Source organism: Netta rufina (genome assembly GCF_964035555.1).
Source record: "Netta rufina genome assembly, chromosome: 5".
Taxonomy (NCBI): Eukaryota; Metazoa; Chordata; class Aves; order Anseriformes; family Anatidae; genus Netta; species Netta rufina.
In genome coordinates, this window is record NC_140128.1 from 39,920,780 (window position 1) to 39,940,938 (window position 20,159).

At 53.4% G+C, this 20,159-nt stretch overlaps 3 protein-coding genes across 4 annotated transcripts in view; 2 read left to right on the forward strand and 1 right to left on the reverse strand.

Annotated features, from left to right (window-relative positions):
• LTBP2 (latent transforming growth factor beta binding protein 2) overlaps positions 1-1,390 on the forward strand; it is a 56,635-nt gene extending 55,245 nt beyond the window's left edge. For both annotated transcript variants that reach the window (XM_084288193.1, XM_084288194.1), the window contains exon 35: positions 527-1,390. In XM_084288193.1, coding sequence (XP_084144319.1) covers positions 527-693 — 167 coding nt within the window. In that variant the 3' untranslated portion in view covers positions 694-1,390. The remainder of the gene's footprint in view (positions 1-526) is intronic.
• Positions 1,391-1,608: 218 nt separating this feature from the next.
• On the reverse strand, positions 1,609-3,800 carry NPC2 (NPC intracellular cholesterol transporter 2). The gene is made up of 4 exons (XM_084288313.1): positions 3,625-3,800; positions 3,413-3,520; positions 3,044-3,216; positions 1,609-2,410 (listed from the first exon to the last, which is right to left on the reverse strand). Exons 1-4 carry the CDS (start codon positions 3,701-3,703, stop codon positions 2,324-2,326), a joined length of 447 nt encoding a protein of 148 aa, XP_084144439.1. The 5' UTR covers positions 3,704-3,800; the 3' UTR covers positions 1,609-2,323.
• Positions 3,801-7,242: 3,442 nt separating this feature from the next.
• On the forward strand, positions 7,243-9,131 carry ISCA2 (iron-sulfur cluster assembly 2). Its single transcript, XM_084288452.1, has 5 exons — positions 7,243-7,319; positions 7,421-7,535; positions 7,652-7,767; positions 7,952-8,063; positions 8,159-9,131. The coding sequence occupies exons 1-5, from the start codon at positions 7,261-7,263 to the stop codon at positions 8,282-8,284; spliced, it is 528 nt and encodes a 175-aa protein (XP_084144578.1). The 5' UTR covers positions 7,243-7,260; the 3' UTR covers positions 8,285-9,131.
• Positions 9,132-20,159: the final 11,028 nt, after the last annotated feature.

Below are 20,159 nucleotides of genomic sequence, written 5' to 3' on the forward strand. Positions count from 1 at the left end.
GGGCTCCTGCACGAGCACTTTGGCACAGTTTGCAGGTTAATAAAACAAGGCCTTGTTTGTGCAGCGCGAGGTTCCTTTCTGTTCTGGTCCTGGAGGTGATAACTGGCCTCTCAGGGTCACCATCATCTGCCTCCCGGCCTTGTCAGCCCAGCAAAGGGCATTTTCCAAGGCTGGAGGCGGCCTTTCTCCCAGATCCCAGGGGGGCACAACGTGTCAGTGGGAAGCTGCTAGGCTGCCTGGGGGGGTGCCCGGCTGCTTAGCACGGGGAACCCCGTACTGGGGCTCCATCCTGTACTGCTGGTGCCAAATTTGGGGATGTCACACGGGGAGCTCTGCAGATGAGCCGAACAAAGCGGTGAGCCAAATGGGTAGGGTGCAGCCCAGCGTGATGAGGGCTGATGGGGTCACGGGGGGCAACCTGGAGGTGCTTGGGGAGGACAGAGCAGCCTGAGGGGGCTGGCAGGGGCACGAGGAGATGCTGGGTCATGTCATGCCGCTGCCTCACCCGCTCTTCTCCTCCTTGCAGACATCAACGAGTGCGACGAGGTGGGCGGCCCCGCGCCCCTGTGCCAGGGCGGCACCTGCGAGAACACGGAGGGCTCCTACCGCTGCCGCTGCTCGCCCGGCTACGTGGCCCTGGCCCAGCCCCACCACTGCGTGCCCCACACAGCCCAGAGCCCGGCGGCAGCGTAGCTCTAGGGGAGCGGCGGTGGGGGTGCTCCCCGCCGGCAACGCTGCTCCGGGACCCAGCGGCGCGGAGAAGGGTCCCCGGGGCTGTGGCTGCCTCCGAGCCCTTCGCCCCCTCCCCTCCAAAGCGCACAACTCCCTCGCCACCTTCCCTCCTGGCTGCGCCCACCCAGGGCTGAGCTCCCGGCCTCTGTACCCCCCTCCTCACCGCCAGCCCCCGCTTCTGCCACAGCAGAGCCCTCCCCGGCCTGGCCCCCGCTGCACCCGCCACCGTGCCACGCACCGCGGGGGCTCGCAGGACGCCTTCCCCTGCCACGCAGCCCCAGCTCCTCCCCGCACCCCGCAGAGACTGGGCTCGCCTCCCCAGGGCGAGCATCACTGCTGCACTGAGCTAGCGGCCAGCCTGCCCCGCGCCACGGGTCCTGCCCTGGGGAGGACAGCCCCGGCTCCCCAAAGCTGCTGCCCACCCCGCTCCACGTGGCACAGAGGCCGGGGGACCCCACAAGGGGCTCGCCCCAGGCGCATCCCCACCCCTGCCCGCGCTGGCTGGGGGTGAGTGGGCAGGGGGGGAGGTTCCAGCTTCGTTTTTCTGTAAAGTTGATGGTGACTTTATTTTTTTTTTTTTTAACCGAGTCTGCTGGAAACTTCTCTCATGTTGTTAAATAAAACATTTATTTTGGGCCCTGTGGCTCAAGACACTGGGGCTGGGTCAGAATCGTGCTTGTCTTCCCCCTGCCAAGGGATACCAGCGTCCCCTCGCTCCCGGCCGAGCACAGAGCCTTGCCAGGCCAAACACTCGCTTATCTGCCCCAGCCCAGCACCAGCTGCGGGAGCCAACTCCAGCCCCCAGGGGCTCCGCTCACACCCACCTCCTTCACACACAAAGGAGCTCGCAGCTCTACCTCCAGAAGACAGCACACGTTGTTTTTCTTTAGCCTTTATTAAAAGGAAAGTTATAAAAAGAGGTTCGGGAGCTCCCAGCAGCTCCCGGTTGGTTGACAGTGCAAGCCATTGGTTAGAGAAAGAATCATCCCTGCAGACATTGAATGCCATTTGGCGTTGCATCCACGAAAAGGAAGTTTTCCCAGCCACAGTCCTGCTGGCCCAGGACTGCGCTGCCAGCTCAGGAAAAGCCTCCTCTTCGTCCCTCTCCTTCGGCTGTAAGGGTGGAAAACACAGGTCCCAGGAGCGTCCCGGTCACAGTGGAGCAGGAAAAGCGCAGGAGGGTGGATGTAGCCAGCATTCTACAAGAGGCACTGAAGGATTACCAGGTAGCAGCTCAGACACTAGCCAGGTTCACTGCGGAGAAATTTCTTTGTGAGGACAGACAGCTCCATTGCAAACAACTGAAGTGCCTCCACAGAGAACCCGGAGGACAATGCCCTAACGCTCAGTCTCTCCTGGTGACGGCAGCAGACACTGCTCCCCCTTGAGCTGCTGTGAGAACACACCAGAGGGCTCTTAGAGGAGTAAGGGCCCTCTGCCCACAGCTGAGCTTGCAGGAACACAGTACTAGCTGCTCAGAGGCTGCAGAGCCCTGAAGGAAGCAGTAGGAAATACTTATATAAAAGAATTTGGCCTGTGTTGTCTTCTTTCTGTTTCTCCCCTCCCCAAGCCCTGCTAAGAGCAGGGCTCCTCAGCTGGTGATCTGCACTGGTATCTTCCAGCAGAACAACATCTGGTCCTGGTCGTCCACCAGCTCCCACTTCACAATCAGTTTAATCTGAAAGAGAGAAGAGGGAAGTGAGAGCATTTAGGAGACAGCAAAACAAGGACAGAGGGCAGTTTCAATCATCTGTTGAGCAAGGAAGTCCCAATAGCTCTGTGGAAAGAGGACAGAGCCGGGGCACTGCCCTGGCCATGTTAAGTAGGCCACACGCGGTGACTCCTGCAGCATCTTACAGGGAAGGAGGGTTCTGCTGGGTGACACAAGAGCCTTCCACACGCTGCACTGAGAACCACGCTCTCCGAATAAGCAGAGTGGAAACAACCTGCAGCATCCCAACCTAACTGCATCCTGCAGCTGAACACCCCAAATCTGAGAGCGTTTGGCTGAGAGCAGCAGGCTCTGTGAGGAGGCTACGTATGAAACCAGCACTCAAGAGACAGATATTGAGGCAGCTGAAGCCACTTCTGAGCAGCTGGAGCTAGGCCGCTTCCTCCACTGGATCTTTCCCAAAACAGGAACTAGAAACAGAAGCTTGCTCGTAGCAGAAGTGACACTAGGTGGCCTGAAGACTCTTCTAACCTGTTCCCTACTACCGGAGGACAAGAAATCCCTCCTTAGAGGTGGGTTGTGGGACTGCCCCAGGACAAAGGTAGCTCTGAGGAGCAGACTGGGTTCCTGCTCACTTACACTAGGGTACTCGCTCTTCACGGGGAGCTTATTCAGGTAGCTGTAGGAGTGCCCCTTCTGAATGGGGCACTGGATCCCAGACTTGCACCCGTCGGGCTCAGGGATGGGAAAGGGTATGTCCACGTGCAGCATCTCGCCGTACACCTTCGCTTTGCTGCCCTGGCTCTCGATCTCTGTAGGACACAGAAAAGCGTGAGTGTGGCACCAGAGCAGGGAAACACATTTCTGTGTTATGGCCTTGCGTTGAGGCCACAGAGAACACACTGAGCAGTGCTCTTGCTCCTCAGCAGCTTCTCCCCACCCACAGCCCCTCTCCAGCCACCCCGGTGACCCCGCAGGGCGGCAGAGAAGCCCCCACCCGGTACTTACTGCTGGAGAAGGTGACGTTGATGCTGTAGGACGTGCCCTTGACGAGCTGGCAGGGCTGCGTGGGGCAGGGGCTCACGTTCACCTCCTGGATGCTGCCGTCTTTGGAACCTGCGAGGAGCAGCAGCGGGGTCACGGGCTGGGGCTGCGCCCGCTCCCTAGGGGCTCGGGGCCGGGCCCCCTCCACCCCCGGGGCTCCCGGGGCCGGGGCTCACCGCAATCCACGAAGCGCAGGGGCTCGGCCAGGGCGGCGGCGACGAGAGGCAGCAGCAGGGCGAGAGGCGGCGGCACCATGGCGGCGGCACCGGGACCCACACCGGGACCGGGACCGGGACCCACAGCGGGACAGGGCCGGGCAGCGGCGGCCGCGTCACATGAGCGCGGCGGGGCCGGCCCGGCCCGCCCCTGGGCCCGCCCCGGAGCACGGGGGCGGGTTGATAAAAAAGAAGCCTGGGTTTATAACAGGGCGGGCAAGGCCTTAACACAAAAAAGAAGCAGGTCCTGCCCCGTCCTTTTAGCACGTATCGTGTGTAATCGTCACGCTGGTTTTAGCAGGAGCAGCACCAAAGCTCAGATGCTGCAGGGCGAAGTGTTCAGCACAAGCCTCACACAACTCGCTCGTGTCCCTTTCTGATCCATGACGGCGCCCACCGCTTCACCAAAACGCTTCAGCAAGGCTGGCCTCAGCTGTAGGCCGGCCTCATTCTGCGGCACAGCTCCCCCCAGGTTACCGCCGTCACGCGGAGCTTGTGGTGAGGCGCAGAAACTCGGAGAAAAAGAAAGTTAACAGGCAGATTCTTCCCAGCAACACTGATACCCGAGCTCTTCGCTCATGAAGTCCAAGCAATTCCATTACACAGGGAAAAAGTCTAAGGTTCCACTTTATGAGCCAGCTACACCCAGGGAATGTAAGTTCCTGTAACAGCACTGCACTTGCAACCCAGTAAACAGATACACCTGCAGCAGTGAACACAGAAGTCGTATTCTTGAGAAAATACACATACAGGGACTAATCGTTTTCTACTGCTCCTTTAGCCAGAACGTGCTCCTTTTGCTGTAGGTCATCAAAACTCACACCAAAATGTGTCACAAGCCACTCTTGCATTCAACAGCCATGTCAGAAGTTTTAGCATCAGCTGTTTCTGAATCACTGAAACAAGTACAAGATGCCTTGAACATACACGTTGCAGAGGAGACGAGAGCAGAATAGCTGTAGAATTCAACTCACTGGCAGACCTCTTCAATACAGTGTGCTTAAAGAGAGCTAAAGGAGTTCCCCAAACCTAGGGGATGCAGACCTGAATAAGGAGAGGAAAACAAAGTATGATCAAACCTAAGAACAGATTACATCGAGCTATCAGGAACCACAAAACCAACAAAGTCACAGCCTAGGAAGGAATAAAATGTAGGCTGTAACTCTGGATGAGACAAAAACACCCCCTCACTGCATAGCTGGCAGAAAGAAAAAGTAATTACTGATAATAAAAAGGTGCAAAGAAATAGCTGTTCTCCTTAGTTACACAGACCTCTACCAGCCACTCAGAACGTTTGATCCCAGCACCTGAATCACTCATCAGAGTCATGGATTATTAATTAGACTAAATTAACTCTGACTGAGGCTAGCTCATCTCTCCCTCATTTTCTCAGCCTGCAATAAGAGTCTGACCAACATCCAGAAATGCCTTGAAGATACTTGTCACATTTCTGACACTCAACGCTGGCAAAACTGAAGGCAGCCAGAAAGAAGCTATATCAAATCCCCAAAAGGCGTTTGCAGGCACAGCACGGGGTGCATGCAATACCCAAGATAGTCCAGTACACCCTGCAGAAGAAAAGCCAGTACAGTGTGGGAAGCAGGCACCATCCTCCCCCTTTTCTCCCAAGAGTTCTTGATTCACTCCTCCACAGGTCATCTGCTTTTGGGACACCACATTGATAATAACTCAGGAAACACCCCCAATGTTTTTAAAAGCATCAAGTGTTCCACTATGCCTGATCTGAGGATTCATCAACTCTTTGCAGATAACTGGATTGATACCAGCTCTTCTGGGCCCCTGCCTGTGATGCTTTCATGGTTTTATGAGAGCATCATTAACCTCAGACTGAGAAAAAGTAAACAGTCCAAACCAGTCTTTATTTACATGTTCAGGGTGGTATAAATAAGCAAAAGCACGTGGTTACTTGAAAGCACGGGCCCCTCTCAGCCTGGCAGACACATTCACCACTAAACTGTGGGAGTGAGGCTTTTAGGATTTATATACATGAGACTTAACTACATGTTTACTACTGCAGTCACTTTACCACGCACTTGATTTCTATGCATGTGCCAAAGAAAATAATTCTACTTCCAGGAGACTGCAAGTCTCTGCGTGGAACTGCCAACTCCACGCTTAATGAACAATAACTTTGTCAAGCAGATCTCATTTTGGATTTAAGCACTTCCTTTGCCGCTGCTGGGCTGCGGGGAGGTCAGGCTGTTCTAGACGTTGCCTTTTTCCGAGCGAGATGTGTGAGAGAGCTAACAGTCACCAAGTCCCGAGGTGCACTGACTTGAAGGGATCCTGCTGGGATGACTGGTTTTCCTCTTATGCCACTGCATGACTCCACGCAAACACCACCAGGGTGGGGGAACGAGATTGCGGGCTGGAATTCCTCCAGCAGAAGCATGTGAGGAAGAACGAGATAAGACTCCTTTAACCATGAGTACATCTTTGAGGAACAGGCCAGACTACTGTCACATGTCAAATGGTTGGGCTTGAGAGAAAAATTAAGTAGGGCTGCTCAGCTTAGGGCTGCCAGGCAAGTTCAGGACTTAGTCAGGTGAGACAAGATGATTCGCAATGTTCTTGGTAGAAGTTTTTAAGAGGAAAAGTGTCTTTAACAAAATTAATGTAGCCTCTTATTAAGCCCGAGTTCCTTGCTCTGACTGCGAAGAGTTAATTGAAGAGCCATTAAACACCTACACAAGTTAAAATAAGAGGCAGCAGATATGAGCAGAGGGGGCCTGGGAGATGAGAAATGCTGGTACTAACGCAGGCTCCGTGCTCCAAGGAGGAGGTGAAACCATGGAGATTGCATCTGGGAACTGTGCCTTCGACACCAAGACCGAGATGAACGCTCGGATGTGCACAATGCTGCTGGATCCTGCTCTCACAGGAGAGCCGCGAGGAGCAGGAGGGGAGGACGAGGTGGAACTGCAGAGGCACGCAGAAAGCTGAGCACGCAGATCTCTCTGTTTGCCCTGCCAGTCATAAATGCTGATCCAAAGGAAAACAGGCCTCTACAGGGACTGCTGAGCTTACTTAGATATTCTCACCTGATAAAGGAAAGCAAAACATAAAAGGCAATATCAGGAAAAATCCTAAAAAATCCTTGAGCCCAGGCCCTGAGTTTATTCTTGTGTTTGCACAATTCCCCCTACAATGGCATCTGGATCCCTATCAGGGTCTCCGGGTACTACTCAGTGTAAATAACCCTCACAGCTAATCCCACCGCAAACACACTCTGTGGAGAAGCGCTGCATTATTTGCCAACTTATTTTTCTTTCGCGAGCTCTGCCGCTTTCGAAAGCAAAACGCCTTCACTTCAAGGACGGGCACAAGAGGCTCAGCCTCTTCCCAACCCCGAGACCGTGCTGACACAGCCACATCAAAACGTCCCCTACAGGGGAGTTCCCCCTCGCCTGGGGCAGGAGAGCCGTGGCGAAGGGCAGGCGGGGGCTGACAGGGGCAGGGCGGTCCCTCACGGCCGCCATTTCCCCCCCCCCTTTTCCGCCCCGCTGGGCGCCATGGCGGCCCGGCGGCGGAAATGGCGGGCGGGGCGCGGGGCGGGCGGGAGGAGGAGGAGGCAAGATGGCGGCGCCGGGGGCGCTGAGGCGCTGCTGGGGGCTGGCGCTGGGCTGCCGGGCCAGGTACCGGCCCCGCGGTGGTGGTGGTGGGGTGTAGGGCTCGGAGCGTCGCCGCCCGGTGCTGGGAGCCGGCGCTGAGGCTTGCCCTTTTCTCCCCGAGGCAGCTGGCGTCCCGCACCGCCGCTCCGAGGACGGGCGCTGCGCTGGGCATCGTCCTCCTCGCAGCCGGGCCCGACGGAGGGCGAGGGGCAGGTGTACCTCAGCCAGAGCTGCGTGAAGGTAGGGCCCCGGCAGGGCTTGCCAAAGCGCCCCGCCTGCTCTAGGCACGGTTGGAGTGCTCATCTGTGTGTTTGGATCCTCCGTCGTGGTTGTGTGCCTGTGTTTGCCTGTTGCAGAGGCTGCTGGAGATCGCGGAGGGCTCCGAGTTCCTCAGGCTGCAGGTGGAAGGAGGCGGCTGCTCCGGGTTCCAGTACAAGTTCTCCCTGGACACAGTTGTCAATCCCGATGACAGGCAAGGACAAACGGGGGTGGTGGGGGTCAGCACCCCTGTGCTTTGCAGGGGTGACAAGAAAGGTGTGTGCGATGTGGTACCCTGACCTGAAGGAAAAACGCCTGTGAATTCAGGAAGGTGCTCAGACTGCTTCTCTGTCAGCTCTGCGGCACAATTAATGCTTGATTACGTTGCTTTTCTGCAGGGTGTTTGAACAAGGTGGCGCCCGTGTGGTTGTGGATGTGGACAGCCTGGCCTTTGTGAAAGGCTCCATGGTGGACTTCAGCCAGGAGCTGATTCGCAGCTCCTTCCAGGTGGTGAGCAACCCCCAGGCAGAGAAGGGGTGCTCCTGTGGGACCTCCTTCTCTGTCAAATTCTGACAGGACTTCTTGTGGATGAACACTGTCTGCAGGCATTTTCTGGCAGTCTCCAGAGGGTTTTTGCTCACTCTTTTCCCAGCTGTTCCTTCTCATCTCCCTTACTCTGTAATACAGCAGTTACAGATGGCTCCAGCTGTGTGTGTGTGTGTCTGAACTGAGCCTGTCTCCAAGACTTGTTGGCCTCCCCTTTAGAAACATGAAGTAGCCGTGAGCACGCACAAAGGAGCATCTTCAGGAGCATCTTCAGCACCTTGTGAACCACCTGCCAGGTGGTGCTGACTCAACTGCCTTGTCCTGAATGTGGAACCACTCGTCTCTGCCAAGAGAAGGCTGTATGCATGTGTGCTTATTGAAAGTTCTTACAAAAAAAAAAAATCATTTGAGTTTTTTTGGTATTACTTGTGTATTTCTAGTGGGTAGAATCTGGATTCATTCCAGCATCTGCTGCTTATTCATTGTTTTTCAGCTGAATTGGGCTGTCACCTACCACTGTTGCTGGCTGTCCGCCCTCCAACATTCAGTGGGCTTTTGCAGACCCTTTGCTTTCCTTTTGCCCAGCAGACCTGTCTCAGTCCCAGGAATCTACAGTGGTGCTGTCGGTCCCTAGGACTGAAGTTTTGCCTTGTTCAGAGTAAGTGACACTAAAAGATTGAGGTGGCAAGAATTAATAGCTTATTTCTTTTATTAAAAAAGTAAAGAAAAAAGGTGGTGTGTGTGTATGTAAATGAAATACGTAGCTCTCCATGCCTCAGTGCTATTGTAGGCTGTTCCTACACCTGACTTGGAATTTTAGGTCATAACAAAGTGTCAGGTGTCATAGTATGTTCATTGCCTTCTCAGCAGGAAGGGCAGTCTAGGTGACGCAGGTAGAGGAGGTTCTAAAGTATTGTTTAAGGGTCCTCAAGTCAGTTTGACTAAGTTGTCTGAGAAAAACTTGCTTCACCATTTAATCTGCCTGTCTGCCTGGTCTTACGAAAGAACGAAATATCTCCTTTCCTTTATGAAACTCCAATAAAAATGGGAAATCTAGAGGTTTCCAGAATAACGTCCTTTTGATTACTTGTTTTCTGTAGCTTTTTATCTGCCACTAGATGTCTTTTAAATCACAGTGATTCATCTGCTTCTGTGTGAAAGGAGAGATAGGGAAACTATTTTTGTTCCCTCTCTTATGTTTTATCTGATCAGAACCAAATTGTCGAAGGCTTGATTCTTTCACGTGAGTCAGGGAGCGCTGCGTGACTTTGGTTTCAAGGAAGCTGTTTGTGGCAAACCATGAACTTTTTGAGGCTCTGTGCCACAGGTATTTTTGTGGTTGTTGTTGAACTTAACAGATTCCTTCCTAAGCTAGTCAGCAGTGCGTACATATGCTACACGTCTGCCTACTGATTTCTAGTGCTCAGTTTATAGCCAGACAGTGTTAGCTTCATCTGTAAATGTTACTGGAGTTCATTTGTGATCTGCTGCAGCTTTGTCATTTGAATGCGGTTGGGCTTTGGAGCAGCAGTTCCTTTGGTTTAGCCTTTCTGACTTCTGTTTCTTGAAATCAACAAGACTATGTTCTATGTAGTTGTGTCCCCGGCAGAGAGAGATGGATGTAGCACTGTCCCGGTTTGTAACAGGGAGTAAAAAGATGTGGTTAAAAGATTTGTCTAAACCTCTGCAGGATGTCCGGGCCCTACCCTTAAGCTCCCAAATCTTGAGTGGGATGTTTGCCCGAAATGCCTTTGAAAGAAACTATAAGACCTAAAGGCTTCTGTAGGAAGAATACATTAAATAAACTTAATTTCTTTGAGGTGGGGTAACCGAGCAATGAAAGATGGCAGGAGGCATTGCTTTCTGAACCAGAGAGTACGTTATCTAGTTCTTGATATGTTTCATACAATTTGACCTTGGTCAAGTATCTTTTGGCATTTTTGTTGTGGGAAATGTAAGTGCAGTAGTACTGAAGGGAAGGAAGCAAACCAGGAACTAGCAAGGCTTTTTTTTTTTTTTTTTTCCTAAATGAAAACCTGTCTTTAGCTCCTGTGTCTTGGGTTATTGTTCTTACAAAATGTGACTGTGCTGTCTCTGCTGAACCTAACCAAGTGCCACTTGCCTTTACTCACTCCCGCTGCTGAAGTAAATCAAATAAGTGCTGTCCACATGGAGTGCCACCACTTTAAGGTAACTTGCCACCTCCCCCCTCCTGGGGACTGTACAGAGGATGAGGCTTTTTTTCCACACCAGTGTCAACCAGCAGCTTGTCACTGGGCTCACTGGAAGCTTGTCTGCCTGCGGTTCTGGCAGTACTGCTCGAACTGCACTAGGTGGACCCCTTACTCCTTGGGATTCACTGCACTGGGCATGTACAGATATTTAGACTTGCATCTGGAGTGAGGTGAGGTGTACTCCTTGCAGGACTGAGGCAAGAGCAAAAGCTTCTTTGCCTGGAGGCAGTCTGGAGCTGAGTTCTAGCTCTGCAGCGGTGTCGTCTTTAGATCAGAGAAACTGCTAGGAGCTGGAAAGGTTCCAGCTCTACAGTACGCTGCTCCTTGGCCTCCAGCTTCCTGTAAGTAGCTATAACCTACTGGCCAAAACTACTAGTCTTCCAGTTCCCAATAGGGAATGGATGCAAAGGGCTGTCTGTTGTCTCCAGAACCCCACTGGCTCTAAAAAAAGCATGTCAGTACATCCGAAATTGGAAACTTTGAAACTTCTGTCTACGTGAAGAAAGTCAGCAAAGGAGGGGGTGGATGTGCAACTGTTGAATTTTGGCCGTGTAGGCAGAAAAGACTGGATTTTCCCCTGAAAGGGGGAAACAAACTGTTGAGGTTTATACACTGAATAATAGCCTTAGAGGGCAAAGTTGTCACCACACTATAGGCTGTGGGTAAAGACCAGTGACCTTTTTTAAAGAAAAAGATGGAAGCAGAGGTTTATAAGAGGAATTCATTTCTGACTGGGCAGTGACTTGCACTGAAACCCTGAGAACGGGGCAGGAGTATGGAGCTGGAGATTCTGCCTTTGCTTCACTGCAAGTGAGAAACCGCAGTGGAAAATCTTTCTCTGCTCCCACATGAAGGATTCTCTCAGTTCACCCACCTGACAAGGAATGAATGATCAAGAAAGATATTTATGGAAACCTGTGTTAAGATAAAACTTCGAGGGAAAGGGCACAATCATCAGTGTCACTGACAGGTGGGAAGGGGAAGGTGGAATAGAAATACTCGCTTTGGTCAGGGCATGTTGGAGCTCTGCAGGGACTTGTTGGTAGATGACCAGCACATCCTCAGCCTGTTTAAGAGCAACATTCCAGCTCTGTTCTTAAAACTAGGTAGCTACTGCCACTTATATACCATGGGTAACCTGCCCCTCTTCCAGGAAGCAGTACAGAAATAGCTGACCTTTGTCATGCTCCTTTTCTTGTGGGTTAGGGTTATGTGTGAGAAGGCCATGTTCACCTTGGGTGGACTTCTGTGTGGTACTACTTGCTAAAAAGAGCATTTGGGGTGGGTGGCTCCACAGCCCGTACCCTCCCGATGACACCCAGTTGGGCTTCTGCCTCCCCCACGCAGTAGTATAATTTCCTGCTTTCTTAGGGCTTGCCTGAATCCAGTACCTGGGGGAGGAATCACTAAATGGTGGAGGAGGCAATAATAGGAAAGCAAAAGTGCATGAAAGAAGGCTTCTCTTGTCCGTGTCCCACACTGTGAAGACAACTGCTTTTGCATCACGACTCCCTTCAGCCTTGCAAGCGTTTTGAACATCTGCTAGCAGCAGGAAGTAAAAACCAAAGTGGTAGAAACCCCACTATTAAATCCCACCCTTAGCTGGGGCTGGCCAGAGGAGCTCACCGAATTCAGAGCAAGCAATTTGTACTTTTAGGACGAGCTGCTACAACACACGCTCGAGGCCTGACCTGCGTGCGGTTTCCTCCCACAAATGCAGCAGTTGGGTTCGTTAGCAGTGTGGGAGAGGATCTGCACCATTTTGATGCTTCATCCTCTTTGCCTGCTCTTTCATGCATGCCAACGTGAGCTCTCGCCCAGCGTGCACCATCCTCCTCTGGAACAGGCCGTGGCTGCCGGCGAGATTGGCAGCAGAGGAAGGGATAACTTTGCATAATGGTTTGTTTGATACGACTGTCAGCCAGCGTGGAGAGAGAACCATGATTCAAGGAGACAGAGCTTTGGCAAGAATAAAGTGCAGCCACCTGTATCACATCAAAGTCTTCCATTTGGGTAATCTTTTTTATTGCCTTTTTTTTTTTTTTCCTTTTGAAGAGGACGAATCCTTGAATCAAGCACTATTAGGGGCTAGGCACAGGATTAATGGTGCAGTTTAGATCTTGGTAGGTTCTCAGAGGTGAGTTTGCTCTACGTAGCCTCCAGGGTTAGAGTGCAAGTGGCTTTTTTTTTTTTTTTTAATATCCCAAAAGGAAACAACTCATGGGTCGTGGACCTATGGTGGGCCGTGGACAGATGAGCCATGATGAGGCAGCTGAAGCTGGGCACGGCGGCGATTCCTGGCTCTGCGGGGAGCAGTTTGTGCACAGGGCTTCCTGCCGCTGGCCTTCCCAGCGCTCGCGCGGCTCTTAATATTTCCTGCTTGAGCAATAAGAGTTTATGGCCCTAGTCTTTGTGGTTGATTAGAGCCCAAGTTTGTGCCCCTGTTTTAATCAGTGCTCATTTACCTTTGGCATCCTTCGGAGGCACAGAATGGTATGTCTTTCGGTCGCCATGGAAACAGCGAGACTAAATGCACATTTCCATGGCAACCTGCCATTATCTCCAGCTCTATCTGTGGGTCTCATTTTCTGACCATGGGGGTGGGGTGGTGAAAGTGGAGTTTCATCTCTTTAAAAAAAAAAAAAAATCAATTAAAAATTAAAAACTGTGCAACCACCGCAGGCCCCTCTCCCCCTCTGTCCCGGGCCTGGGGCCTGAGGCACCCGGCTGTGGGGAGAGGCCCGTGGTGGCTGCCGCCATGCCGTGCGCTGGGGCTCCAAGGTGCTGGCTTCAGCTCCCTTCTCCCCTTCACCCTTCTAAAAATAGGGACGTTTAGAAGGATTTGATGACAGCACTCCCGCACTTCTCAGGGCTCTTTGTTTCCTCAGTGAGCGCTCCCAGAACAGGCCCTTGAAGTTAATTGAACTTTCCAGCGGGCTCCAAAGGTCGGCGTGTTCCAGCTCCTCCTGGTCCGAAGGGCTGAGGGTTAATGACAAAGACTTCTCCTCAGAGTCTCAGACCTTATCTTCTCGAACTGGAGGCGCCAGGGAACACGACCTTGACCTCAGGAGCAAGCGACCTTCTTGCAAGGAGGCAGCATGGCCTGCTCCAGGAGGCTGTGACCATCAGAGAGCTGGGCATCAAAGGCAAGGCTGATTGCCTTTGTGTGCGACTCGGAGGGTGCAAGGCAGAGAAAACAGGTGTCTGCTGTCTGATGGGACTTGCCAGCCCCCTGCCAGATGAGCTCTTGGCCCCTGCTAACATCTATGCCCCCCCCCAAGCTACTGAGTCAAAAAAAAAAAGAGAATTTGCTGTACTTTGAGAAATTGCACACAGCTGTTCCTTAAGCCTGTGTTCATTATTCTTGTTCTAGCTGGCTTGACCTTTAGCTAATTCCTCTTATTCATGGTCTAATCTTGGTTACTGAGGGAAAAAGCTCGCATCTTGCCCTGTTCTAGCCTGATGCAATTGAGTCATCCATGGACGGGATGTGTAGAGCTCTCCTTCCGTGTCTGCCCCACTGGTTCTTCACAGTTGCTGAAGCAGAGGATGACAGAGTTCTGTCTGCCCAGGAGTTAGCACGGTGGTCCACGGGGCAGGTGAGGCAAGGGCTCCTCAAGCACAGTCCATTTCCTTGCTACAGTCTGCCAAAGTGCTGTTCTCGTGTGTCAGAGCTCTCACGGTCAGCCAGGTTTGTGGTGGCTCATCAAGGGGAGAGCAGAGAGCATTGCTGAACGTGCAGGATTTCACCCCAGAAGAATTACTACCCAACACGCTCCCAGGGTTTGGATGGGAGCTCTTTCTTGGAAGACATGGACAACGGTCCCTGAGCCATGGGCATCTCCCTGAAGCAAGGAGCTGAGGGCAGCATTCCTGCACTCCAGAGGCTTTTACAGCTTGCACTGGGAAAGCCTGCATGGTTCACAGGAGGACGTGCTCCCGCTGCCAGGCAGTGCAGGCTGGGCTCTGCGAGGTGCTGCAGTGGAGGGTATGGAGGAAGGCTTTTGCTGCACAAACTCAGAGTTTGTGCACAGCAAGCTCATGAGCAAGGATGGCCATGCCCTGGCCAGCTCTTCCCGGCAGCCCATGTTGCAAGCTTCCCCTGGCTCTCTGCATACCCACGCATGCCTGCTGGAAACTTCAGGCCTGGTAGATTCATGTTAAATATAGAAACTTTTCACTCAGGGGCAGGGAAGAGCTAATAGCATGTGGTAAAGGGAATGACTTTGGTGACAGGGGTGGAAATAACGGGAAGATGCTATTGTTAGCAGAGCTTTATCTGCTAGCACTTGCACAAGCTTTGTGGGGAGCAGTGGAACTGTGTGGCAGATCCCTCAGCCCGTTCATAAAGTGCTTCCCCTGCTGCTGCCGCCCTATGTTCCCAGATAACAGGCACAGGCCAGAAATAGGACGGCCGTGGTGAAAGATGTTACTTAATCCTCTTCGAGCTAAGCAAAAACGTGTCACTGAAAAGCCAATTCACAGGGCAGAGCTGAATTACATGGGAGAAAATTGTGTCTGCAAATCAAAGCGAACTCCAGCACAGTGAGAGAGCGAAGAGAAAATGGACCTGCTATGGGAGAAGGGTGAATAGCCCAGAGAAGAGCAGGGCTGAAAAGATCCAGCCTTGGAGTGGAGCAACAGGGTCAGGAGATCAAGCGGATGAGGGCTGTGAGAAACCATTGGCTTTCTGAAGCAGCAAGGAGGTGGAACAGTGGGGAGGGAAATGGGAAAGGACACAGCTTGGCAGGCATGTGTCCTGTTCTTCTTTCCCCAAAGCAGACAGCCCCATGGGCAGGAGATGATCACTGAGCCTCCCCTAGCTCCAGTGCAGGAGAACAAATTTGTGAACAGTAGTGGCTGTCAGAAGGTGCAAGGCACTTAAAGCTGCCCAAGACCTCTGCTACCAGAGGTCTCCACCTTCTACAGCTCTCCAGGCACTGCAGGACCAGCTGCCCATGACCCTACAAGCTTCTCTGGCCTGGAGGAAGGTGACAGTATCCTCCCAGGGATGCTGATTTGTGTTGCTTCCTTTGGAGTCTGCACTCCCTCTGCTCCCTCCCCTCCCACTCCCACTTCCCAGATGCACTTGATTTTTACATCCTTGTTCTTTTCCTCACAGGAATGAGTTTTGGTGTGTATCGGTTGCGTGAGAGCAAATTGATGGAGCCGGCTGCAGAGCGAAGCAGCTGGAATCTTTCTTAGGAGAGCCGCAGTCGTTAATTACAGGAGCCTAACTAAGCCCCGTCTCGAGCAAGGAGCATTTTCTAGGTCTCCCTCCATCCTTCTGTAATTCCCTGCGTGAGTTGTCACAGCCCAGGACTCTGGGAGGACTCAAAGCGACACCCACCTGTTTTATGCCACCACCTGAACAAAACCTGAGTCCTGGTGAGCAGCTCCCTCTCTGCATCCCTCACCTCCTGAGCTGGTAAATGGCACCGCAGCCAGGGCTGCAGGCAGCATACGTCCATCTCGTGGGCTCCTGCACCTTTCCTGCCCCAGCTGGACAGAGCTGGTGACTCTGGAAAGGATTTTTCTTTATGAATTTACCCCAGAGGAAACAGAGTTGGGGAGAAGCTGGAGGAAGCACTCAGCCATCCTTAAAAGCCCAATGCTCCCTGTGTGTGTGCCTCTCTGGTGTGTTCCTGGCTGACAACCCCGGTATTTGCCGTGCTGTTGCCCCGTTTCAGAGCGTGCCCACACAGAGAACCTCGTTTTAGTACCTCCTGCTTGCTCTCAGCCTTCGCTCGCGCCACTTTATGACCTGCAGTAGGGAGATAAGAGCACGTCCTGTGGCAGGAGCCTTCCTCCCTTCACAAGGGAGAGAGACCGCGAGGAGAGAGGGCTGCGGACACAGCTTGGGCGGACAAAACTGATTTGGTCTCTGCAGAAGAAAAGTTGCATGTGTTTTCCTCAAATGTCTGTGGAGCTGCCAGGAGGTGTGCGAGCCTAGCCAAGGGAGGCAGCAGCAGCAGCAGCAGCTGGTTTCAGTGCCCCAGAGGGATGCTCCTGGACTTTTGCTGGGGTTGGATAGGAGGAGGAGGGATGGGGGCACCGGGTCTCTAATTAGGGGACTTTCTCCCTCTGTCTGCCTTTCAATTTGCAGTGCTTGTGGGGGGAAAGCAGAGCCTGTGCCTGGTGAGAGCGGTTCACCTGTGCTGGGACCCCTCTCAAAAGCTGCTAAACATTAAAAAAAAATAATAAATCTGTGAGCGCTTTGATAGTCCTCACAAGAAAGTGAAACAGAAGAGCCTTTGAGCTGCACGTAGGAAGAAAAAACCTCTGTGCATTGCTGGGGGAAGAAAGGCTGGAGGAGCCGAAATCTGGCAACAGTCCCCAGCTGGCGAGGGAGGTGCTTTTCTGCCTGGAGCTCTTGTCACAGCTGATGCAGAGAGAGAGGAAAAGCACAGGACGGACGGGAGGCAGCAACCAGCACCTCCGAACCACCCGGGATGGGGAGGGCGAGCCAGGAGCCAGCGCTCACCCGCCACCTCCTCACAGTGGCTCGGCTCTGGGCTCAGCCCCGCAGAGGCACCCCTGTCACCACATCACCCCCTTCCCGCTGCTGGGGAGCAGTGGGTGCCCCTTCCCTGCGTCCCCCAGGTTTCCATAGCAATCGGTGTCAGCCGTGCGGGGAAGCCGATGGAGGGAAACGAGGGTTTCTCCCCATCCTGCGCTGCTGTGGGGTGGGAATAGGGGTGGGAGGATGCTGCAGCTCAGCCTCAGCCAGGCCAGGGCACGAGGAGGGGTTTGTACCCCACGTGGAAGGTTTTGGGGACCCACATGTGAGCTGTGCCCTGCTTGGGGCAGAGCTGGTGCCGGCCCTGGTTGTCCTCTCCTGCAGCTCTTTCCCCTGCGGTCTGCTCCATTTTTCCTTCCTTGGTGCTTTTCCAACCAGTGAAGTCAGAAACTAATGTCTGCTTTTAATGGAAAACAAGGTGTGGGGGCAGGAGGAGTGCACGCAGCCTCGAAGGCAGCATTTGTATTCCCCGGGTGGCGGGCTGGGGCACCGGAGCAAGCTCTCAGGGAGGGAGAGGGCTCAGGCAACCCACAGAAACGTGGGCATCCGAGCCAGTGCCCCAGCACGAAGTGAGGGGGGGGTTTGGGGGCGCTCAGCACTACGGGAAGAGTGGGTTTCATTGTTTGCTCACCGGCCCTAGCCCTCCACCACAGGGGGAAGGTGCAGAGCTTCTCATTCGAAGCAAATGGAAAAACAATGGAGGTTTTCACAAAATAAAGGGGTCAGTGCATACCATAAAACATTCCACATGATTTTGCAGTTTAAAACAAAAAAAAAAAAAAAAAAAAAAAAAAAAAAAAAGGAAAAAACTTTAGAAACCTAAAAACCAGGTCAGCTTTGAGATGGATCTGTCGTCTTGAAACAAAGCCAGGATGGTTCATTTAGCAAATGTCTAAACAAAATGTTTTGACATTTCTCAGGGACAAATTATCCGGTACATTTTCAGACAAAACTTGTTAGCAAATGTGACTGAGAAGTTTGGAGCCCTAAAAAAACCCGTGTGCTGGGGCAGGTATGCCATTTGCCAAGCATTTCGCATGCTGCTGGGCAGAAGCCAGGTGCCAGGGGCATGAGGGTGCCTGGAGAGGTGCCTGGGGGTGCCCGGGGATGTGGGCTGGGCTCCAGCCTCAGCTCTGCTGCAGGGGAAAGCTGAGCCCTGATCATTTTCAGCGTACAATGGTGGGGAAAGGAACTATAAATAAGACAGAGCAGCCCTTAAATAGGTTGTGAAAGAGAAACGCGGAGGTTTTTGACACGATCAAGGCCCTGAAAGGGGAGAGAAATGGGAAGGCACGGGCACGGGAAGCTGCCTCCCTGCCTGCCCTGCTGAGAGGGGGACGTGCCTCCAGCAGGGCGATGGATGGCACGGGGAAATTGCCACTGACAGGGGCTTCACACCGCAGCCCCCTGCTCTCCTCTGGCAGCTCTGCCTTGGGTGCCAGCTGCAGCACAGTGCCCACTGCTCCAACCCGCTCCCAAATCCCCACTTGGGGCATGTTAGAAAGGCTTGAGGAGGTTTCCTAACCCCTGTGCCACTCAGGGCCAGGCTGCCTGGGGTTATTTCAAGTGTGGTAACACAGATTTTCACAAGGTGTGCCCCTCTATCATTTCCTTGCATAAATAGCCTAACGCTTGCCCACCTCAAGGACCTGCACACCTGGAGACCTCGCTGTCTCTGCCCGCACCCGCTGGAGTTCCTCGGCTCTGACCTATTTCCATGCATTCACCATCTTCCCATCTCTGCCACTTTTGCTCCCGCAGCCTGGAGGAGGGGCCTGGCAAAGGGAATGTGAGAAAAACGATGTGGCTGCGAGGTAGGGGATACCAAAGCAGGCAGCAGATGTGATCCGAACCCCCTGCAAATCCCCGGGGGTCCTCCTGAGCACCCCCCAGCACCGCTTGCTGCAGGCGGGACCCCTTCTGGGGGGGACACCTCACACCAGGCAGGTGCCAGGGGCATCTACACAGAGCAGTGAGAGGGAGAGAGCTTTGCCCTGGGCACAGCACTTCTCTCTGCAGCTATTGCAGCTTTAATAGAAATCAGGCAAGAAATAGAGCTCGCTGCTGAGGCCAGGGCTGGGGCGCGATGCTGCTGCCGGGGCAGCTGCCTGACCCACTGCGGGGCCGAGCAGCTGCCGGCGTGGCCTCCTGCAAAGCCTTTCAGAAGGAAATGCTGTTTGTTCTGACATTTAGAACAGATTAAAAATCGTTACAGGCTCTTCTGGAACATTTTAGAAGGTGAGGCTATTGATCTAAAAACTCAACATCACTTTTGTAGCAGAGGGGAAATCTGCCTGGCTTCACGCGCAGGATGCCCGGCACCATGCCCCCTTCCATCCCCGGCTCATCCCAGCCCCGTGCCTCCTGTGGGGCCGTGTGAGGGGACACAAAGCCCCAGGGGCTCCCAGCATATGGGGCTTCTCCTCCGTTCCGTGGCTCTGCTGGTTACAGGGGCATTTTCAGGCATGCCCTGGCTGCTGTGCAACACTTGTCAGCACGCCTCTCTTCTCCACCTCTCACCAGCCATGCTGAAGTTGGACCCACCTCATTAGCCAAACCAATACCATTTAATTAATAAGGATTGCCCGCCATGCAGATGAGTATCCCATGGAGCAGGATGCGGCACTGCCCATGCCCCCATCACGCACCCCAGCTCAGGCTCCTCCAGGCTGGCAGTTATTTGTTACCAACCCTTTATCTGCAGCTCACAGAGACCTGCCTGGGGACGTGGGGCCCCAAGGAGGGCTGCCAAATGCCACCGGCTTAGGGACAAAGCTGTGAGGGCTGAGGACACTCTGCTGCTGAAAATTAGCAGCTTCACTGGCCTCCGCGTGAGCACAGGCACCAGTCCTTCCTGCCTCCCCCCCGCCTGCTCGCCTGCCCCAGCTGTGCGTGCTGAATGGGAGCCAGCCGAGCTGCTGGTGGATTAAACAGCCCCGCGGACCTTCATAACTTTGGCTCCACACCGATTTTGTGTGCTGCTCTGGGTGTTTCGCACATGTGATGAGGGAGCAGAGGTGCAAGAGCACAGGTAGGACCCCCGGGGCAGGAGGGGGTTATTAACACAGCAATCAGCAGCAGCAGCGCTCGGCCCCCCAAACTTCTTCCTGTGTCAGCAGAAGTGAAATGAAATTGCCTCCATCGCCAGCTCTGGAGAGAGCTCGTATCTCTCGGCCCCGAATCAGAGAAGATATGAAATTTATTATCTGTGAAGTAAAAGGGTGCTGCACTTCAAACCATCCAATTATTTCTTGGATGAGTGTAGGTGAAGGCACTGCGAGGGGCCGGTCACAGGCACATCACAGA

Bases quoted from the DNA above. Each gene is read 5' to 3' on its own strand.
- NPC2 (XM_084288313.1), bottom strand. From the start codon at position 3,703: ATGGTGCCGCCGCCTCTCGCCCTGCTGCTGCCTCTCGTCGCCGCCGCC. The intron at 3,521-3,624 runs GTGAGCCCCGGC...TGCTCCTCGCAG, and splicing joins CCTGCGCTTCGTGGATTGCG to GTTCCAAAGACGGCAGCATC. The intron at 3,217-3,412 runs GTAAGTACCGGG...TGTGTCCTACAG, and splicing joins CAACGTCACCTTCTCCAGCA to AGATCGAGAGCCAGGGCAGC.
- ISCA2 (XM_084288452.1), top strand. From the start codon at position 7,261: ATGGCGGCGCCGGGGGCGCTGAGGCGCTGCTGGGGGCTGGCGCTGGGC. The intron at 7,320-7,420 runs GTACCGGCCCCG...TCCCCGAGGCAG, and splicing joins GCGCTGGGCTGCCGGGCCAG to CTGGCGTCCCGCACCGCCGC. The intron at 7,768-7,951 runs GCAAGGACAAAC...GCTTTTCTGCAG, and splicing joins GTTGTCAATCCCGATGACAG to GGTGTTTGAACAAGGTGGCG.